Source organism: Temnothorax longispinosus, chromosome 2 (genome assembly GCF_030848805.1).
Source record: "Temnothorax longispinosus isolate EJ_2023e chromosome 2, Tlon_JGU_v1, whole genome shotgun sequence".
Lineage (NCBI taxonomy): Eukaryota > Metazoa > Arthropoda > Insecta > Hymenoptera > Formicidae > Temnothorax > Temnothorax longispinosus.
The window spans coordinates 3,282,808-3,304,679 of NC_092359.1; the positions used below are offsets into that span (position 1 = coordinate 3,282,808).

Here is a 21,872-nt window from a genome sequence, read left to right on the forward strand (position 1 = left end):
TACTGGGAAATGCGACGCGTCGATTGGTCCATCTCTAGTGATTTTTGCTAAATCGATTCACAGTGACCAAACCTTTGACAGGGTCTGTTTTCTATTGCTGAACTGGCTGCACTCGGATGCACTAGTTCAGAATTTATCTTTTTTACTCCACACTGGAAGGAAAAAGATAAACCTTGAATTTAGTACAGCCAGTTCAGCAATAGGGCCGGTCTACAATGGATGCCGTAACTGTCGTAAGTCGTAAGAAATTGACCAATCACAGTCGAATTTGAGGAGAATAATCAACTAGTGATTGGTTAATTTCTTACGACTCACGATTTACGACAGTTACGACATCCATTGTAGACCGGCCCATAAAAAAACAAACCCATTAGTGCCCATATACAATAGGCGTTTTAAGCCCTAAGCCCTAAGAAATTGACCAATCACAGTCAATTATTCTCTTCAAATTCAACTGTGATTGGTTAATTTCTTAGGGCTTAGGGGTTAAAACACCTATTGTAGACTGAGACTGACTGGGACTTAGGCTGAGTTTCCACTGACCGCGTCACGCGTCGCGTCATCTAAGTTAACCAATTAAAACATCCCATTTTATTACATTACTTGTGACGGTATCAAAATGGGATAATTTGATTGGTTAACTCGTGATGACGCGAAGCGTGACGCGCTCAGTGGAAACTCAGCCTTAGTCAAAGGCTCAAACTTTGTCGGAGGGCCACTTCGACCAAGCTCCGGAAATGACCAATCGCATTTGCTCATTAAGCAGATTGACAAATGCGATTGGTCATTTCCAATTGACTAATCAACGATTAAGTTAATCAAAGCTTGGCCGAAGTGGCCCTCAGACAGAGTTTGATCCTTTGACTAATGGGTCTGTTTTTTTATGGGCCGGTCTACAATGGAAGTTGTAACTGTCGTAAATCGTGAGTCGTAAGAAATTGACCAATTACTAGTTGATTATTCTCCTCAAATTCGACTGTGATTGGTCAATTTCTTACGACTTACGACAGTTACGGCACCCATTGTAGACCGGCCCTATTGCTGAACTGGCTGTACTAAGTTCAAGGTTTATCTTTTTCCTTCCAGTGTGGAGTAAAAAAGATAAATTCTGAACTAGTGCAGCCAGTTCAGCAATAGAAAACAGACCCTGTCAAAGGTTTGGTCACTGTGAATCGATTTAGCAAAAATCACTAGAGATGCACCAATCGACGCGTCGCATTTCCCAGTAATTTACATGTTATCCAATCGCTGATCTCTACTCGTAATTATTTCGAATAAATTATTAGAACTTTTGGCTTCTGCACACTTGACGTGGAAACGCTTGCCGCGCGGCAAGAAGCAACGCGGTAGCCAATAAACTTTTGGTTCTTACGGGCGTTGATTGGCTACCGCGTCGCTTCTTGCCGCGCGGCAAGCGTTTCCGCGTTCTGTGTGCAGAAGCCATTAGAACTCGCTGTGTTGCGCGTTCTAGTAATTTATTCAATTTTAACGTGCACTCGGCTAACCTTGCCATCGTGATATATGAGAGAACGCAGCGCGCGCACTAGGCTTGAGAGCGTATAGTGCTTTGAGGGATGATTTCGAGAAAAGGGCGGAAAGGGCCAGACGAGCCTCAGATTTCGACACTTGCTCAGTAGACTCCGAGTGCGACGTAGGAGCATTTGCTGCGCGGCTACGCTTTTTTCTTTGGTAAATAGAAATTCAATACGTGTTAGTGAATGTATCATAATGTGTTTTGCACATGCGATAACACCATTAGCATGGCGAAGTAGAAAGAGCAGAGCAGAATAGAGAAATATTTAATTAATTGCATGTTAACTGCTCCAACGCATGTGGCAGGATTTAATTCACAAAATAAAAACATCACGCGGTATTACTATGCAACTGATCGTGACTAACGTTACGCTGCCATGTGCGTGTACTCCATTTTACACGTTGTTGGCTGGACTAATACGGCGCAATTTCTTTAAAAACTTGTTTCGTTTAACTTTCCATTTAGTTCGCGATTATAATTCCCGTATTCCATAATTCCCGTTACGAGGGAGACGCGTCCCCCTAATATATACGCAAAAATATATAATTTGAGTAAATTAAAGTAATGTTCACATGTGCGACCTGAAAACCCTAACAAAGTTAAACTTTAAACTGTACTCCTTTTATTTCTCCTCTTTTTATTTTTTATATATGTATTTATTTATTGATTTATTAATTTTTTTAGTTTTCAAAGTACCCACTAAAAAACATTTATAGTTAACGGCGTCAGCAGCAGATCGTACTGATTGGCTACAAAATAGAGAAGTTATAGAAACTCGAGAACCTCTCTATTTTGTAGCCAATCAGTACGATCTGCTGCTGCTTTTCACTGCCCATGAAATTTCACCTTTATTTTGGTCTTTGTAATAAGAGACGGCTCTCATTAATTTAGTCGGTGATTAGGATGACTTCCATCAGACTTCAGTTAACTTAACTAGCGATTAATTCAACCGGCAAACCTGCAAAATTTCTAGTTATACAATTCGTTGTCTAAAATATACGGAGGTTCGATATTGAAAACATGTGAATATGTCTTGGCACAGATTAAAAATTTATGAATTAAAACATACTCGACTGTAAATTACAACGAGAAATTATAATTTCTAATTCTTTTATTTATCCGATTTTTATTAAGTTTCGACAGAATTTTTTAACATTTATTAATTTCTGTTTTCTTTAATTTTCTTTTAATATTTTTAATTTCTTTAAATACCTTTATAAATATAAATTTTAACTGCATTTTTATTATAACATGTTAAACATTTATTATAATGTATATTATAGTATTTTATTATATACATTGCGCAATGAAGATGTTCTCAACATCAATTATATTTTCGATACTGGTATAATTGCTTTTTAATTTAATTTTATTTTTTAGATATGGATACATACGCTGATTATTAATAAATTATTGTGTTAAATACCAAATAAATAATTTTGACTCGAACTTTGACACGTAAGAAAGATAAAAAAAAGGCTAGCCACTATCGGTTCTTGTTACGATTGCGTAACAAGTGGATCTCGATGATTACTTTATTGAGGAGAATGACGCACAATGGATTTGTGGGCCGTTCCGTCTATATTAATGGGTCCTACGAGGTAAACACATTCGCCAATCGTCTTTTTTGTTATTTCAGAATTTTCTGTTGTCTTCCAATTTACTATATTCATTGAAAAAAATCTGGAATATTTTCACTATAATGAATAAAGGACAGTTTATTTTGGTGGCGACTAACGCTTCAAAATCTGAGACAGTTTGATTTAGAAGATATTCAACATTTAGTTGTATCATTTAAATTGATGTAATAGTTGTATTATTTAATTTTATTAAATTTGTGTTCTCTTGATTTATGTTGACTATTTAAAATTAGTAGGCATATGCTTGTGTTGCTCTACATAGTAGAGAAATATTATTGTAATTAAAGAATTTCTTTTCAAGAAAAAAAGTTATAAGTCTTAAGTTATATGAGTAATGTGACATGTATAGAAAGTTCACATATAAATAGCTATATACATATATTATTTTTTGCAGGAAGCCATAAAAGCGTTAAACCTTAGTCTACAAAGCAACGCTGCTTATTTGCAATCAGTTAAGAAGCAAGGCGCAAATAATCCTGCAAAATTGAAGGAGACAGAAAAATATTTACTCCGGTAATAACGAAGTCATCAGTATTTTAATATTATTAATCTGAATTAAAATTTAAGTAGATTATCTTGCTTATACTTGAATAAAATTTACTTGTTTCTCTTCTCAATTAAGAAATGCTGCTTAAAAATATATTAAATGTAAATTTTTTTAATTAAAGTTTGATCATTTCAAAAACCCATATTAACTTCAAATCTATTATTACAGGTCTGGTATCACTTTGGAACAATTAGACAGTTTGTCCGTCATCCATGTGGCTGGTACTAAGGGTAAGGGTACAACGTGTGCGTTTACGGAGGCGATTCTGCGACAGCACGGCTTCAGCACGGGCTTCTTCAGCTCGCCGCACCTGGTCTCCGTGCGGGAACGCATTCGGCTAAATGGCGAGCCCATCAGCCAGTCGCACTTTGCTCGTTCCTTCTGGACCGTGTATCGACGTCTGGAGCAAAAACGAGAACACGAGTCCGACATGCCGACTTACTTCAAGTTCCTGACGATTCTCATGTTCCACGTGTTCCTGGAGGCAAATGTTGACGTAGCGATCATCGAGGTTGGAATCGGCGGCGAACTGGATTCCACCAATATCCTGCGGAATCCGGTTTGCGTCGGTGTGACGAGCCTGGGTCTGGAGCACACTTCGCTACTGGGCGACACTCTGGAAGAGATCGCTCACCAGAAGTCGGGAATCTTCAAACCGCATGCGGCAGCTTTCACGGTGCAGCAACCGGAGTCAGCGATGCGCGTTCTACAGAAGCGAGCCATAGAGAGAAGATGCCGCGAGTTGCGAGTAGTTTCCACGATCCAAGATCGAGATTGGAACGATGTTTTCTTGTTGACATCAGGCATCGACGTCAGTGACGTGCTGTATCAGAATGCTTTACTGGCGGTCAGCATGGCACTCGAGTGGATGAAATTGCGTAGCGACCGGTCCATTGTAAAAGACGAATACATCAATAGTGTTTACAATTCTCTAAGCGGTAAGGATATGTCACAAATCGTTTCTTTAAATAAATTCGCGACAGCATTGGCAAACTGCAAATGGCCTGGTCGTACGCAGATTCTGGAGACCAGTGTGGCGGATTTCTTTCTGGATGGTGCTCACACAATCGAGAGTATCGTTAATTGTGTATTGTGGTTCAAAAGAGTCAGCCGAGAAACCTCCAATAAGTTCCTAATATTCAATACCAGTGGCGACCGGAATTCTCTTAAATTATTAAACCTGCTAAAACCATTGAACTTCGATAGAGTTTACTTCGCTCCAAATTATACCGGCGTGACCAGTGTGGAAGATTTATCGAATTACGTGCTAATCGACGAGCAGAAAAAGAAATGCAAGAAACACCGCGAGCTGTGGGGCGAGACCGAGAGTTCGATATTGAAGAGTAGCGTTGCTGAAGTGATCTACGACATTAAGAGGCATGTATCGTCGCGAACAGACAGTCACGATAAAGTAGAAGTACTTGTAACGGGATCCTTACATATGGTTGGCGCGGTATTGGCTATCTTGGATCCCAACTTGACGATGACCAGTGATTTTTAATGAAATGTAAAATAAGATAAAAATTCGATTTGTGTTAAGATGCTTGTGTAACCATGGCGAAATAATTTGTGATGAGAAATACGAGATGTGATAAATATCAATATATAAGCAAGAAACATGATAGGACATTGAAATAGCAAAAAAAAAAAACAACTTTTTTTTACAAATCGTAGAATTATATTTAACATAATATTAATAGTAACAATAATCGTATTAATTACTTATGTTAAAGCGATACGTATCGCATTGTGGCATAATTTCAGAGCGACGTTCCCGTGATCATATATTTGCAATAATTGTTTTTGTACTTCGATGTAGGTCGCTCACAGTGCATCCGACTTGTAACGTTATGTGTTTGTGTTGAATTTATTCCATTGAACGAGTATATACGATATCGCGATAATTGTAAAACAGGTATTCAAAAAATCTTTGGATGGTACTCTAGTTCTGACTCCGCCTCCGTGTCAGACAGACTAAGTGAAACGCCAGTTCTTCGTCTCAGGCGATTATCCTCAGGGCTCTGAAATAAATTAAAATAGTTATAATTGTACATTATCGCGAAGGAATTTAATACAAATGTTTACTATTTTGTAATACAATATAAAAGGTAAATATATATTTTAACCTTATTTTAAACTGTATTTATAATATACGATGCTTAATCAAAATTTCAGGTATCTTTCCTATAATTCATAATTGATGCGCAGGGTGATTTTAACAACTAAAATCGACTAGTTTTTTCTAATAAAAAATTAAAATAGAAAAAAGTGAAGTATATGTCTTCTTGATCAATCTTTATCATTTTTAGTCATACAAAAACTCAGATTAATATAACATAGAAGAATAAAAGATATAACTTGCCTGATCTAAAATACCGGCAGTGGGTTCAGACGCGTATCCTACTTCTTGCGCATCTTCTTCCAAGTCCGCCTCGTACTCCTCCAGCTCGTCCGAATCTGAATCTATATCGAGATCGATGTATCGGCTACCACGCGAAACTTTGCACACCATTTGTGCGAGATCGGTGAAAGTGTATGAAGAGGGTGACTGTTGATTATCCGCTTGATACTTCGCTCGCAAAGCTCTCGCAATTTCTCGATCCGCGTTGAATCGAGGCAGAACTCCGGCTTTTGATTGACCTTCGAAATACGTTTTCCCTGAAAAAAAATACGATTCATTTCAGTCCTACAAATGTGTTTAAATATATGCAATGTTTCATTACTCATTAATAAGAAATTTTCAATATAACATATGCTTTATGATTTCTATTAGCGTCGATTTACAATTCTTTACAACGGATTTGGGCTTAACATTAAATGTTAACAGACATATTCTCACCGTGTTGGTATCCCACGTCCTTGATCTCGTCGAAATTGGCAAATTGGAGGGTCTTGTACTTGTCGATCGGCGGCCTGATATACTCGCAATAATCTGAACTCTTCACCTCCTCCAGCTGGCGCACGCAGCTCACGTACGCCAGCCTGGACTGGATATCCGGTAGATTTGGCACTTTCACAGGTGTGGCAAATGGATTCCACCGCTTCCACAATAACCACCAACCGGACAACGAGTCTCCGTAATTCGTTAAGTCTGTGTCGTCCTGTGAGCCGACGTCGATGGCCAGAATGTGATGCGCTCCTTGCCGCAACATTTCGTCAGCTTGAACGGAAACAGAGAGAATGCATGAATCGAGAACGTTAACATCAATTCGTTGTCTCTACTTTATAGAAGATTTAACTTATAAAAAAAATATAGAATTTACGTATATTATACATCGTGATTTTGTTCACGGAATTGTATTTTTATTTCTTTTAGATATATCACTTATATATTTCTAGATTTATTTTATATCATGCTGGATTTCTCTAACAAATTTCAGGAGTATACTGCCTGTACATAAAAGTAAAAGTATCAAGAGATCATTGAGAAATTAAAATCAGGACTAAACGTAAAGGATAGAAAAGACGAATACCTGGCACGTTATTAACATAACACCCGTCGACCAAAAGATGCCCATCAAGAGGATCGCAAATCGGAGGAAAGACCCCCGCGATAGTCATACTGCCGCGAATATATTTCCATAGTAAACCTAAGCGGACTTAACTATTCAGAATTCGATAACTGCATCTTTTATCAACGGGAGTGAGCTTGACGTTTCTCGTGATTTCATAATTTTATTTCAGTAACACTCATAAATAAATCTTCAACATCGTGCCAAGGTAAATATGAAATGATACAGAGTCCAACTAAAATTAGACAGTCAGCGTGTTTGAATTTCAAAGAAGTACTAGTAACTTGTTGTAAAATAAATACAATCAATACTTTCAGATAAATTGCTAAATTATATAATTTATGTAAACTTTGAGACTTAAATAAATTTGCTATTAAGATAAAATGTATAAATTCCCAGCGGAACCTCCTAAATAAATTTCATATTATCTTGACACCATTATTAGCGTTATAAATGTTTTCCTTTAGGTTCTATTGACTGTGCGAAAATTGTAACCGTTTATCAGTGCGATCTGGATTACCTGGAAGGTTATTGACGTACCCGCCGTCGAGAAGGAGATGGCCATCAACGGGGTCACACATGGGTGGCATATAACCAGACAATGACATCGAGGCCCGAATGTACCGCCACAGCGATCCTAAAGACGACGAATCATTCTCTTTAATATCCTGCATTTACCCGTATACATTATCTGAAGTACTTCCTGTATTCTTAAGTTGTACTAACCGCAATTAATCAAACTTTCTCTTTCTGTGCGAATATGTGTATGTGTGTGTGTAACGAGAAAGACCAATCATTAATCAAAATTAATTGACTAAAACCGCCACCAACAGTGATGATTAATTAAAAACATGGATTAAAAAGAATTTTAACAACGGTAAATCTCTTCAGATCAGACATCCATTTAAACGTTCTAGTCACATTAAACATTTTTTTCCAGTTTTGTTTAAAAAAGTTAATAGCATATTATGCTTTGCATACGAATTTTTAAATAGTAGTTTTTAATAGATTGAGTAATATCGTATTTTTTTTCGATATCATAATTCATTGTCAGTAGTAAGCATACAGGAAGTATATGCACATCAATTTATAATTTTTATACATTCGAGTGAAAATAAAAATATGCCTCATTCGCTTTTCTCTTTAAAATCTGCATTAAACGGAGAGTACGTCAACAATGGTTATCCAAAAAGCTCACTCCCGCTCGTAAAGCTTCTACTAATGCTAATATGCACAAAATTTAAAACCAAAAAAATCTACATGCCACGACAAAGCTGTTAGTGTGAATCAAGTAAGAACAATTTTTCATGTTTCCATTTTTAATACAGACATCTAAAACCGATTGCTGATTGCAAGTAGTTTTAGATATTATCTATAAAATGAAACGCATCTCTTACGTATTTACTTTTTGATTCATCACTTTCATCACTTTGGATATATTGCAAGTATTCTCAATAACATATCAAAGCTTCTAGTTATATTTCTGGAAAATTCATTAAATTAAACTTGCAAAATCCTTGAAATCATTAAAAAAAATTATCATATGAATAACAATCTTATTTATCGTACAATTTTATATTTAAAAATCAAAAATGCGTGTGAACATCAATGGCTGAATGTACGAAAAGTAAATCAAACTAGAAGCTTTGTCAATTTAGAATTAAAAAATGCAAAGTACTATATATTTTTACAGACCGTGTCTATGCGTGCGCATACAGGAGTCCGTGATGTCTGTGGTTATAGTGAAGTATGGGAGCCACAAATCCTCTATATATGTGTCGCCGAAAGTCTGCTGTATCGTTTTGTTAAAATCTTTACCGGAGAACATCGAAGTCATCGGATAAGTCAAGTCCATAATCTGCCGCCACCATTGCGTCATTTGCTGCCAACACACAGAGATATTTTATTTTACATTATTATGAACATTTCACGATTCGACGGTAAGGATTTAAAAGCAATTATTAAGATAAGAGAGAAATAAATTTAGATAAAATCTCTATATTTTATAATTTGAAAGAAGACGATTAGAATTAAAGAAGATTATAATTCTACAGATTTACATATTGTGCTTTAGAAATGTGATAAGAGAATCCAAAGTACAGAGCGATAGAAGTCGCGAAATCTATTTTGTCTCACCTTAGACCACTCTCTAGCCTTTTGTGTGGTAGTGGTAATGTTCTTTTCCATGCACCACAGCGCACCCATAAAGGCGCCGATGCTGACACCACCAACCATATCTATGGGTATACCTGCCTCGATGATGGCCTTCACCATGCCCACATGAGCAGCGCCTCTTGCACCACCTCCACCCAGGACGAGACCGACCGACGTGCCGGTCAACCATCGCGCTAGTCTACTGAAATCGCTGTGTACGTTCGGCTCGGACGTGAGCACTTTGGAGTATAATTCATTCTGCGATACGACATATTTTAGATTAGACTTTAAAGTGTAGTTACACTTTTCTCTCATTAATATTCGCAAAATAAATTTTTTTTACTAATAACAAATAAAATAAAGTAGATCGTAAGCAATTCAGAATTCCTGGTTCATCGTTACTTACAATTCTGTACAGCGATCTTCTGGCGAACATCCGCTTCGGACACTGGATGTGATGATGGCTGGATACCCATGATCTCATGTTCAACCACTGAACGGTGTTCGTTGGTCGTTGACCATTCTGTTCCTTGTGTAATAGCACCAGTTCTTTCTGCGTTCGCATTACTAGCCGTTCTATCTCACGTTCCGTTCGACCAATCGATGGCGCTCGATCGCCCAGACCAACGATAAGAATGCAATCAGCCTGTCTCGCGCATCGCTGAGTCCATAGCGTGTAACTCGAATCACATTGATACAAAGAGATTCTGTGCTGATCTTCCTGCTGTGCAAGCCAGGAAGTTAATCGGTATTCGTTTGCAGGTTCCATGATGGTCGTTCCTAAAGTCTGTAACAAAAAATAAAATTGATGATTAATATGTTATTAATTGTTTCCGAGAAATTAATAGACTTAATATTTAATCATCTTTTTTATTATGAAATGATTAAATTTAAAAAATAATAAATAAATTAAAGAGAATTAAGTTATGCTATATGTATAATACGTGAGCGGTGTTAATTTATATCAAGATTAAATATTAGAATAACCAAGATTCGCAATTGCAATACAGTACCTTTCTTACGACATCTGACGTTAAACGAAGACAGGGTCCAATGGCACATAAAGAATGATATAATTCGTAAGTAAAGGAAGTCAATGGTACATCATCCGACACCGGCACTATGGCAACAGTCGAAAAGTTTACTTGTGCGGGTCTAGCATCAACCGTTGCTGCGGCTCGTCTGTAAAATAACATTTCTCTAATTAAAAAATAAATTCGCACTAATAACATTATAAACACAAAACATTTGATTTATGTAACAATAATGATCTGATCAATTGTTTAATATATCGATAATCAATAATTATATTTACTGCGTATCATTGCTGCCGTTTTTCGTATGTGCTTGTTGCCAGGTGCCGAGTATGCGATGACCGAGAAGATTGATTAATCTCGTGACGACAATTGGATATCTGAGTTTGATCACGTTGAATAAACCTTCCGGTAGCTTCGCCAGCTCGGAATCCCGGACTGCCATGACTGTCGTCGATCTCGGAGTCTGCGTGACCATCTCTACGATTCCTACCAAATCACCTTTTCCGTATTCTGCTACCGGTTCTTTTTTGCCGTTTTTGTAAGTGATTACCGACCGCAATCGTCCGCTCAACACAATGAATGTCGAATCCGATTCATCCCCTTGTCTGTAAACGGCCCGTCCGCTTTCAAGGAACAACCAGTCGAGAGCGAAATCCACCTGTCCAAGAAACAGTAATATAATTATGCGAATATATTGTTCCAATAAAAACTTGTGCTTCAAGACCAACAAATAATCGACGCGCAGTTTGTTAAGTGGAAAAAAGTATAAATTCACACAAAATATTAGGCTACAAAGATTCAACTCAACCGAAGACTTCTCTCTCTTGTAATAATGTATTAGAAATTCCTCTTTTTTAATAAGTTTTTTTTTCAGATTCTTACCTGTCTCACGAAAGGGCTTAATCTGCGAACGACGGTATGTGCCACGTGCAACACGACTGTAGGTTGTTCCCGCATGACAGCGAAGAACGTCAATTTACTGAGCAACGCGATACGGCTAGAATGCTTCGCTCTAATTGTGTAAAAAGATGGTTCGCCGGTTAGCACTGCTAAACCACCGACAATTTCACCCTGATGAGCGCTAAACATATGCACTTCTTGGCCTGCGTCTCGACCTTCCGATACGCGTTGGCTTACTATCAGCGAGCCCGAAAGCACGTATACGAGTGCGACATCCTATAACGCAATTAAATTTTGGTAATATTTCTGCATTTATAAAAAATAATCCTTTCCTTTTATACGCAACATACAGCTTATATTTGACAAATGCAAAATGACAAACCTTATGAGATTCTTCTTTCATCAGATAAGTACCAGCCGGCACTTCCCTGATCTCCACTTTGTCTTTGAGCACCGTCTCGTCCTCTATGCCAAGTTCACGAACGAACGCGTCAGTGGCTATCTGTACCAGCTGCGCTTCATCCAGCTGTTGTTGCTGTTGCTGCGCCGCTTCGTTGACCTGGCGTTTTTTACCGGAATAAGTACTTCCCGAATGAGTGGATTCTGGATGTGATCCGTGTGTGGACTGAGACATTGCCGCGTGAGGTGGTGTTGCCCAGTGAGAGTCGCATTCTGGTACCATCTCTGCCGAACTTTGATTACCCATTTGCAAGTTTTTCCAATCGACATTGCTCTTCCTGTCAAGTGACAAAGTAATTCCAAATAATTAGTCTGATTACTTTAACAAAATTTGCTTAATTTATTTAATATATTAAATTAAAGAGATATAATTAATATATTTCAGTTAAAAAATTTCTTACCGTCGGATGGGCACAGGTTGAGAAATGCTTGAATTAAGTGCATCACGTTGAGAAACGTCGCTGGTATCGTGCACTTCCGACGTACTGTATATACCCTCGACGTTTTGCGAGGCAAAGTTCTCTCTGGTTCTTGATCGTACCGGCGAACCGGAAAACGGACTCTGTTTCTTCTTGTGCGATCCCTGATTGACTAATTCCGCGGAAAGGCCGAGATATTGATGCAGAGCAGTGAAGGTAACTCTCTGCAACCGTACCATAATGACCTGGATAACTCGAACAAAGGCATCAGGATAATCTTGAAACACCTGAAATAATATCAACATTGTTCATGAAATATCAATATTTTATTTTTATATAGTATAACATAATACTGAAAGAGAATATAAGATAGGCATAAATGTATAAAACTTACTTCTTGAAATGCGCTCATTGGTAACTTTACTACAACAGAATCTTCTACAGCTCTTGCCGATACAGTTTTGTATGTACTTGTATGCCCGGTAAGTACATCAGTAAAGCTAAGAAGACTGGTAACGGACTCGCCTGTTTTTACCACTTTTAACGATATTTGAGAGCCATCGGGTCCAGTGATATATACATTGACTAAACCCTGCTGTACTATAAATAAGTTCTCGTCGGGGTCTCCGATTTTGAACAATGTACTGCCAGCAGGTAGGGTCATGATTTCCGTGTACTTGCATAATTTCAGGAATACAGGTTTTTCAAAGTGGCCAAAAACTCTAATACTTTGCAACATGTACAGAGCATCTGGTGGTACTCGCTCGCCAGGCCCCAGATCTTCCTCCAGATATTCAGCCGGCGGCTCCAACACCTTGAAATTAAATAATTTGCTTAGATATATATCACATAAACATATATCAATAATCGTTGGTTAATTATCGCGAAATATACCTTGAGTTGTTGCGGGGCAGTGTCCTTCTTAAGTTGTAACAATCGACGAGCAAATCTCATGACCGCTCGCCTCTTCTTCCCTTGTCCAGTGGGGTGTACCTGACCACCAATGGACTTTACTTTGCGCAACATCTTTCTGCCGTAAAAGAGAACCTTGTCTCTCTTCCTGAACCTCGGCTTCCCAGTGCCCACTCCAACAAACTCTTTCACCTCCGGCAAAAATTCTTTGTTCTTCCATTTTCGTACCACGAAGATCGACGCAATTAAAAAAATAAGGAGTAAAATTGTGGCAATGATGAAAATCGTCCTCGACGTTTGATATTCCTCTATGAACCTCCCAATCCATCTTGAAAATATGTATGATCCCAGGCTCTCGTTGAACTTATTAAATAATTCTATCACCTGTGTTTAACACACATTCTATCATTAATACATCTCAAAAATACATATATTATTTTCCTAAGTAAAAATACAAGATATATTTTTTCCATGTGCTATGATCAACGGATAAACAATGGAAAATGTCAACTAAAATCCATTGTTAATTTCTTATTACGCCAGTTAGATTCTTGCTCAAAAAAGAATTCTGATTTTTATCATGAAAATTATATTACCGACTAGATTATACAAATTTCAATCTATCCTCAAAAATAAAAAATATTTTATACACGGGATAGATATGAAAGATAATGACATTTATAATAAATATTCACAAAATAATTACCATCGACATGTGTCGTTGTTTTAGAATTTATGACGTGTTATAAGTTACGCAATGTATAACGCAATAATGTCAACTCAGTGATATAACTTTCTCGTACAAAAAAAAAAAAGAAATATGAACTTCCTCGAAGTCTACGGACTAATGACACCAATGACACTTGGCATCTTCTTAGGTTACGTCTCTGATCTCCGTAACATAATAAAAATTAGGTTGCGATTGTCAGTGACTTTCGAGATTGACGTAAATAAACACGACTACGCGCAGCGTGCCGTGTGGAAAATCGTATATAGATCAACGGAAATCTAGCGGTGAATGGGAATTAAGTATCAAGGCAGTAAATATACACAACCTCCATAATAGTGGGTACTCATGTCTCCCTCTCCGCTGAAAAATCCACTCGGGACAGGATGTGTCACGATCGGGACCGCATGCGGTCGGCGAGCACGAAACGCGATCGGCTAATCGAGCCCGTCGGAAACGAAAGATTAATTATTTATCTCGCGAGTAAACGACCTTTGACACTTCGCCCGAGTCATCCAGCGCCATTTTGTCCGCGCGGCTGCGAGCTCAGCGAGCTGCGAGATCGATTGTTGATTTAAAATAATTCATGTTGGGACAAACGCACCTCGACGACTGTGCGGGCGAACGTCACGAGTCGACGCGAACCGATTGCATAAACGGCATAAACAATCCCTCTCGGCTGCAAATCCACCAGTTTCAATCTTATCGTTTAATTTTCGCGACGATTACCAAGTGCGCGTAATTACCGTTCACATACACGTATCGTCATTACTTTATTTACAGGTTCGTCATTTAATTCTGCGTTGTTTCTTTTATAAGAATTTTAGTTGACTTAATCGACTCTGCAAGAAGATATTCGCGAATTCGACGTTCGCACGTTTCGCCAATCAATCCGAGGTTAATTCGCATACTTACGTATTTAAAACGATCGGAATACGTGCAAATACGCACGACGCGTGACTTATCGCGCGCAAGCAACAAGCGTTTAATTAATCATCGCTAATGACACTTTTAATTAATCGCAATAACGCGTCATTCGTCTGGCACGCGTCTCTCCGCCGATTCAAATATTCGCGCGGCGCACGCGCGCTCGCCCGAGCGGCGCACGCGCACGCGCACTCGCCCCTAGCGGCGGCGGCGGCGTCGCTCGGCGAGCCGCCGGTAGAGCGCGCCACGGCGGAATTCCGGGCGGTTTTCAGGCGGCGCGGGCGGCGCCGCGGCGGTCAGTCCCGAGTACGACGGCGGTATAGCGACGGTGGCGGGCAGTCGGTGGTTACGAGATCGACATGTTGGACATGTCCGTGTGACCGTGCGCGCGCGTGGCGGGCGATCTCTGACGCGCGATTCTCCCGTGCGTTTCTCGGGGGGTCTCGTCTCTCCCTTTTTTTTTTCTCTCCTTCCCGCCCACCGGTCGTCGTCGTCGTCGCGGTGCAGTGGTGCGCGAGTACGGGTACAGTGGAAGCCGCGAGGTGCGCGAAGTGAAGCGAGGCGCGCGCGCGCGCGCGACACGCAACGTCGCCGCTACATGTGAAGTGTCTCGCGAGGATAATTATTCGCCGTCGCGCCCGCTGGTTTACCCGGCCCAGCAAACATGAGCTGGGGCACCGAGCTCTGGGTGAGTCTCCAGCTATAGCTCCCACCCTCTTTTCTCTCTCCGTCTCTCTGTGTGTCTCTTTCTTTCTCTCCCTCTCTTTCTCTCTCTCTCTCTCTCTTTCTCTTTCGCCGTCGCGACCGCCGCGTACGTTCGTCCTTGTCGCTCCTCTCCCGCACCGCGCCGCGGGCGCTCCGTTCGTCTCTCGTCTCTCGCGCGATCCGCTTCCACCTTGCGAGATTCCGGTCCTCGGGGCCGTTCCGAAAATGGGTCTGCCGTTTTTCCGCGCGCGCGCCGTTTTCTCGTCGACGAACGTCCGTCTCATGTATATTCCAGCTGCCATTCCCCACCCGTGTTTACGGCGAACGAACGCACGTCGCACGGTCCTCGTCTCTCGGCGGCGAGAGAAACGCAAATTCGCGCAGCGAGCGACGGTCGCGTTTCGGGTCCCAGACGGTACATGCGTCCCGTATTGCGGGCCTGGTTCCGGCCGTGCATTCTGGCCCGTCGCCTCAGGTAGCCGTTCGCCGACGTGACGTTTTCTGCTGCGACGCGGAGCCGCATACCTAACTTCTTCCCCGACCCGACCCGAAAGGCCCGAGACTCGTTTTCACGCCGATGGCCGCCCGTCCCATTCATCCTCTCGGCAAAATTCCCTCCCTCGCTCTTTCTCGCTCCCTCGTCGCCCGTAAACAACGCCGTTGTTCACCTTGCGCGCGCGCGCTCGTGTTTTTTTTTCTTTCCTCTCCGTCCTATTCAGCCGTCTGCCGTGGAGACGTGCGGACTCGTGGAACTCGAGCACTCGAGTCGCACTCGCGAGCGAATATTTCACGAAGTTGCTAACACGCACGCACGCACGACCGTCTCGACTCGGGACTCGAATGACGTGCGCCTCGACGAGCAGTTTCTTTTTTTTTCTTCAAGGAAAATTATACACGTCACTTGGTGACGTTTTCTCGGGATCTCTCGATGCCGCGAGTCTCGGCAGCCCGAGGTGTCCGCTGTAATCCGTTTTAAAGTTTAAAAGCTAGAGTCTTGTTTACTTTCGATAATCTCTTACTTCGCCGCTCTTATCTGTCCCGCGAGCTGAAGCGTTTCGTGGTTTAGGACGCGCGCCCGCGGTCCGATAAGATATTCCAGGACTTTCCAGTATTCTCTCATTGTCGAGGGATGCGTCAACTCAACTTATCTCATCTACAGAATGAATGCAGCCTCTTGAAATCCTCGTCGAGGCGAAGAAGAAACGTGATTCATCTCCGCGGCTGTGATCTCCTTGAGGTTTCATATGGCAGTCTCTCTCCGTTACGCCAAATTAAGCTCGTCGGGGCCTTCCAGATTTTCCCTCTTATCCCACTTATCAATCGGAGTCGCTTCCTATTAGCCTCCGCCGTTAACCGGCTGTCGGGAATCGGCTTTGACAGCTTCGGCCGCGCGGATCTACGTCGCGGGACATTACCTCATCCGTTATTTGTATTTTTTTTCTTAAACTACGCCTCGTTATCTTCGATGTAGTCACGTGATCGTCGCGCGCGATCATCTTGAGATTCTGGAATCACGGAAATCTCTTTACGCGTATCTCGGTTTCACTCGGCCAACAGGTTCGTTAAAGCGTGTCCCCATCGCGGACACGAAGCACCAGTTACGACGGAATAGATATAGGTAGATGGATATTGATGTTTTCTGTTATCGGGCGGGATGTCCGATAATAATTTTCGTGAATTTTATACGTGCTATATCTTCTTTTTTTCCTTCCGAACCTTGCGCCGATTATCAGTTGATTTTTAAATGCGGTTCGTACCAAAGCTGGAACTGTAACGTCGCGTTATTAAATTGATAATCAACTTATTATATATATATGTATATGTATGGAGAGGTAAAAACCACAGTGGTGAGAGTAAAATTTTTAAATATATTTTTTCGTGTGCACAGATGCAATTTATTGCATCTGTGCACACGAGAAAATATATTTTTAAAAATTTGACTTACACCACTGTGGTTTTTTCCTCTCCGTATATTAAACTGATTATCAATTTAACAATATATATTAATATATGTATACACTTATTGATTATGTCAATTTAATATACTTAAATTTAAATATAATAGGTTGGCCAATAAGTGCGGTTTTTTACTTATAAATGTTACTTATAAATAACCGCACGGACTTACTGGCCAACCCAATATTTAAGTTGAAAATTTAATAGCACCGATGACCTAATGTTTATTAAAGTGTACTAGTTTCCACCCTCTATGTATCACTTATCTATCAGTTAGTCCGGCTAACCCGTCCGTCGAGATCTTCATTTCGCCTCGAGCGAGCTCGTAATTTCATGACTTCGCAATATCGATTTTTTTTCCCTTCATTAAATGCCAGCCCTCCATGCGCCGTACTTATTTGTCACCCTCGGTGCACCGAGCTGCTCATTAAATGCATCATCTACGTATCTATCCATCAGCCTTCCGATTCGCCTCGGGCGAGCTCATTGTAATCTGATGACTGTACAATCAAGGTACCACTCTTTTCTTTTTGCAAGATAAGTGATATTTTTTTCTGCACCGTGTACTTTCTTCCGAGTCGACAGTTAGCGTCCTCCTCTCGCAATCTTCCGCCTTCTCTTCTTCTCAGCAACTGCTCTATCTGTCGAGCTGTTCACCTCATATCTTGCTCTCGGCAGCTATTATTACATTTTATCCTACCTGAGCTGAAGAAGAGGATCGTTAAGATTAAAGCAGGTACAAGAAGAAATTACTTTCCTCACGCGCAATGGTTTTATTTAGAGCCTTGTGTTTTCTGTCTTTTATACAATTAATAATACGAATAATACGATGTTCCGTGTTGTGAGGCCTGAAAGATTCCCAAGTATCCATCGAAGGTTAAAGAAACTCGTCTCCCTCTATTGTTGGATTCCGTTCGTGACGTACAATCGAAATTTTTTTCTCAGCAAGGTGCCACTCCTTTGTCGCGCGTCTCCTTCACATTTTTGGGAAGAGTATTTTCTTTTTTCGTCTCCTCCCGCGCCCCGAGTTACCTACCTATAACCGTCATCGCCGTCGCCGTCTTCGTCGCTGTTTTCGCCGACGACGACGACGACGACGACTTGTATAACCGCGATATCCCCGAAAACCAGTTCGCGCTCGCCGGGAGTTTTGCCTTTTCGGTTGCTAGCCGCGGGCGACGTTCCCCGCGTGTCTCCCCGCGGTTTCCCCCGTTTCCTCCTCTTCTCCCTACCCCCCTCTCGGTGCTCTTTCTGCGCGTACCTTTTCTGCCCCCCTCGCGCAACGTCGCTTCCCTCTTCCCTCCTCCCTCGTTCTCCCCTCCCGCACTTTGCCCGTGAAGGAGCAGTACGTTCTTTTGCTTCCTTTCCCGTGAAATCCTCGACGGTCACGACGGCGACAACGTCGGCTTTGCGGCCGACTCCGCGTCCCGAGAGAAAGAGAGAGAGAGAGAGATGACGATATATTCTGTATTTCAAAAAAGACAGCCTGGTAACGCTGGATGTGGATATGCACCGCAATAAAAGATTTTGAACGGTCTACCTTTATTTTTTTTTTTTAGAAAAAATATTCTGGCGACAAGTATAAAAAACTAGGAGCATAAAACAGTTACAAAAAGGACATATACTACGTTTACGCGAGCGTTACTTCTGTAGTAACTTACGATAATTCACTCGTTTACGCGGAGTAAATTATCGTAAGTTACTACAAAATCCCGTTTACGCGAAGGAATTATCGTAAGTTATTACAGAAGTAACGTTCGCGTAAACGTATAGTATAAACATAAACGTAGTAATAGAGGAACAATGCGATTGTGGAATGTTTATTTTTACTTCAAATTGTGATAAGAGAAACGAGGAGCCTGCGATACTTTTCGCTATGGATTTCCGCGAACGCGGCTACACGGGGATGGGAGTAGTCCGTGGAATCGCGCGCGACTTGAAAAGCCCCTAAATGGGATTAGGAGAGACGAGAGACGCACGCGCGTTCATCTTCCCAGAAAGAATTCTTAACGCGTGTTCCGCGTTTTCCGCGCGCATAAAATCGATTCGCGCTTCGCTTGCCAATGACACGTCCCTCTGCGCGCCTTCGGTCCCTCTATTAATAATTCATTCGCGCATTCCGCGCGCCATAATCTTCGTTACTTTATCCCCGTTACGGGCTCGACAAACCCCGATCGTCTCCGGCCGAGCTCTCGTTCCGAAATCCGTAATGTCGAATCGTTTCCTTCATCCTCCTTTCCTCGATCCTTCGATCATCGTAAATGCGTCCGTCCGTCTTGAAAGCATCCGAGAATCGCCGCTGGGCGTAAGCGCGCGAAAGGCTGAGAATCTGGAACGTAACGAATCTCTTCAATTAACATACACTTAACAATATGTTTCGATTTTAATCATTGCGACTTTTATCCGAAGAGCGCCTGCCTTTATTTTAGTTCAGCACACGGAAGCGTTTTTATTTCTTCCGCTGTTAACGTTAAAACTTCAGCTAATTACGTCGATTTATCTCGTTTCATATTTCTCGTTTAACGGGATTTTCCTTTTTTTTTTATTCGGATTACAGTAAATTTATGTAAAAATCGTAATAGGACGTATTCATATTTATCTCGATAGCGTGCAATGCGCGCGTAATGAATTTCTTTCTCTCTTTGTTCCTCTCCGAGGAAGATACTCTCTTTCTTTGTGAAGATACGACGAGAGGCACGCCCGTCTTGTACACACGCGCTCGCGAGCGGCGGCGGCAGCTATATAGCGGTTAAACACGGACGCGTCTTGTATCGTGATTCACAAGAAGGTGTACGACACATCGATGACTGATACGCGATACGGCCGCATACCTTGGACCGCGTGTCAATTTTACCAATTGATAACGGAAATTACGCCGCTAATCGAACTTCGCCGATTGCGACTCGATAATCCGGGCTATCGCTATCGCTCGAATAACATTACCGGACATTGTGTTTTACCGAGTATCGCAGATCGGTATCGAGAATAACTTGGTACTCCGAAATAATAAAAAAAGATGTAAGGTAAAGGTATCAATACCCGGACACTTAAGTGTAAGTAAGTGTACTAATATCTGGACACGTATACCTACTTGTGTCTGGATATCTTTAAAAATATATAAATTTATGGAAATAAGCGTGTCGATATTATAACTAAAGTTTCAAACTGCAAGACAAAATATTTTTATCTTTGATTTTAATTCGCGTTATATAAATAGCAAAGGTGTCCAGATATAGGTATACATGTCCGGGTATTGATATCTTTATCTCATAAAGTACAATATAAAATTATTCACGGCGCCAAGCGTCGGAGAGCTTCTCTCTTTCTCTGACTTCTCAGAATACTTTCTTCCCGAGAGTGTCGTCGAGAGGACGATTTTTCTGTCGAATCGCGAAGATAAGACGCTCGCTCCTCCGAACTATCGATTGCCCGATTTACCTCGTAAACCAGGCAGGCGGCCAGCACTGACCCTGACGAATTAATTCGGTCCCCCAACGCACCCAGCACCGTGGAATCGATAGACGCGAAGATGGTTGAGCGGGGGATGGGCAGCACGGGACAGAAATGGAGATACAATCACGGGCACTTACGTCATCTCGTACACGGTACACGGTATCGCGATTTCGGAAATAACGCACCGGCCTTTTCCGATTTCGCGCTGGAGAAAGTAACCCGCGTTTCCTCGTAACCCTCGCAACTTTTCCCTCCTACCGCACGACACGGCGCCGTTTCGTTTTCCTTATTCCATTTCGCCCGCAATGATGGGACCCGCGTTACCCGCGTAGGTGAACCGGAAGAGAGCGCGACGACACCGGGAGCCAAGAGCCAATTCGTGCAGCCACGCGATTTTTTTCTTCCTTTGTGTGCAAATGAACGTCGATTGAGGCTCTTCTCGATTGTTATTCGAACTCGATCTTTCCGCCATTTATTTTGCGCGAGGAAGTCGTTATTATATTATTCTTATAAAGATATATATGTATATACTTTCTCTAACAGTACTGATGCTCTGCTACACTCGAGCCAAGTGCCTTTAGCTGCAAATATGCGCTGTTATTTGCGAATTGCGAGAGTCGGTTGTTCTCTATTTGCCGTGCTATACGCACTCCGACGTTCCCATATTCGTCGCTAATTGTTCGGCCTTTCCGGCATTTTTCCCGTTTTCCGTTCGAAAAAATAATGGAAGGCCATCCGGAAATCGTTTCAGGAATGTGTCAAATTGTGAAATCACCGCGGTACACGCAAGTGGCCGACGCGGACGCCGAGACTTGTATGAGCTAAGGATGGTTATTCATCATTTTTCGCTGAAACGCATAATCGACTAACGGAAATGTACTCGGCGAAATTTCCTAATGGGGATTAGGAGAATAAGCGTATTCCGTACGCTTGCAACCGTACGTCGGATATGATTTATCGCCATAAAAGGGAGTAGGGACTTTATTTTAC

General features: G+C 41.4%; 3 protein-coding genes across 11 annotated transcripts in view; 2 read left to right on the forward strand and 1 right to left on the reverse strand.

Annotated features, from left to right (window-relative positions):
- Positions 1-1,512: 1,512 nt before the first annotated feature.
- Positions 1,513-5,851, forward strand: Fpgs1 (Folylpolyglutamate synthase 1). 2 transcript variants are annotated; one of them, XM_071770624.1, is made up of 4 exons: positions 1,513-1,689; positions 2,915-3,135; positions 3,569-3,687; positions 3,890-5,851. In XM_071770624.1, exons 2-4 carry the CDS (start codon positions 3,061-3,063, stop codon positions 5,220-5,222), a joined length of 1,527 nt encoding a protein of 508 aa, XP_071626725.1. In that variant the 5' UTR covers positions 1,513-1,689; positions 2,915-3,060; the 3' UTR covers positions 5,223-5,851. The 2 variants fall into 2 exon arrangements, with proteins under 2 accessions (XP_071626725.1, XP_071626726.1); XM_071770625.1 differs by lacking the exon at positions 1,513-1,689 and adding an exon at positions 2,415-2,538.
- Sws (patatin like phospholipase domain containing sws) lies at positions 5,347-14,444 on the reverse strand. Of its 4 annotated transcripts, none has more exons than XM_071770609.1 (16): positions 14,170-14,444; positions 13,097-13,498; positions 12,597-13,016; positions 12,185-12,489; positions 11,707-12,061; positions 11,307-11,600; positions 10,703-11,082; positions 10,401-10,569; positions 9,794-10,174; positions 9,370-9,645; positions 8,929-9,115; positions 7,754-7,870; positions 7,195-7,311; positions 6,561-6,881; positions 6,084-6,379; positions 5,347-5,742 (listed from the first exon to the last, which is right to left on the reverse strand). In XM_071770609.1, exons 1-16 carry the CDS (start codon positions 14,173-14,175, stop codon positions 5,641-5,643), a joined length of 4,128 nt encoding a protein of 1,375 aa, XP_071626710.1. In that variant the 5' UTR covers positions 14,176-14,444; the 3' UTR covers positions 5,347-5,640. The 4 variants fall into 4 exon arrangements, with proteins under 4 accessions (XP_071626710.1, XP_071626709.1, XP_071626712.1 ...); XM_071770608.1 differs by lacking the exon at positions 14,170-14,444 and adding an exon at positions 13,821-14,141; XM_071770611.1 differs by lacking the exons at positions 7,754-7,870; positions 14,170-14,444 and adding an exon at positions 13,821-14,141.
- A 615-nt stretch (positions 14,445-15,059) lies between these two features.
- The window catches only part of Cip4 (formin-binding protein 1-like Cip4), a 34,742-nt gene continuing 27,929 nt past the window's right edge, over positions 15,060-21,872 (forward strand). For all 5 annotated transcript variants that reach the window (XM_071770619.1, XM_071770621.1, XM_071770620.1 and 2 more), the window contains exon 1: positions 15,060-15,456. In XM_071770619.1, coding sequence (XP_071626720.1) covers positions 15,433-15,456 — 24 coding nt within the window. In that variant the 5' untranslated portion in view covers positions 15,060-15,432. The remainder of the gene's footprint in view (positions 15,457-21,872) is intronic.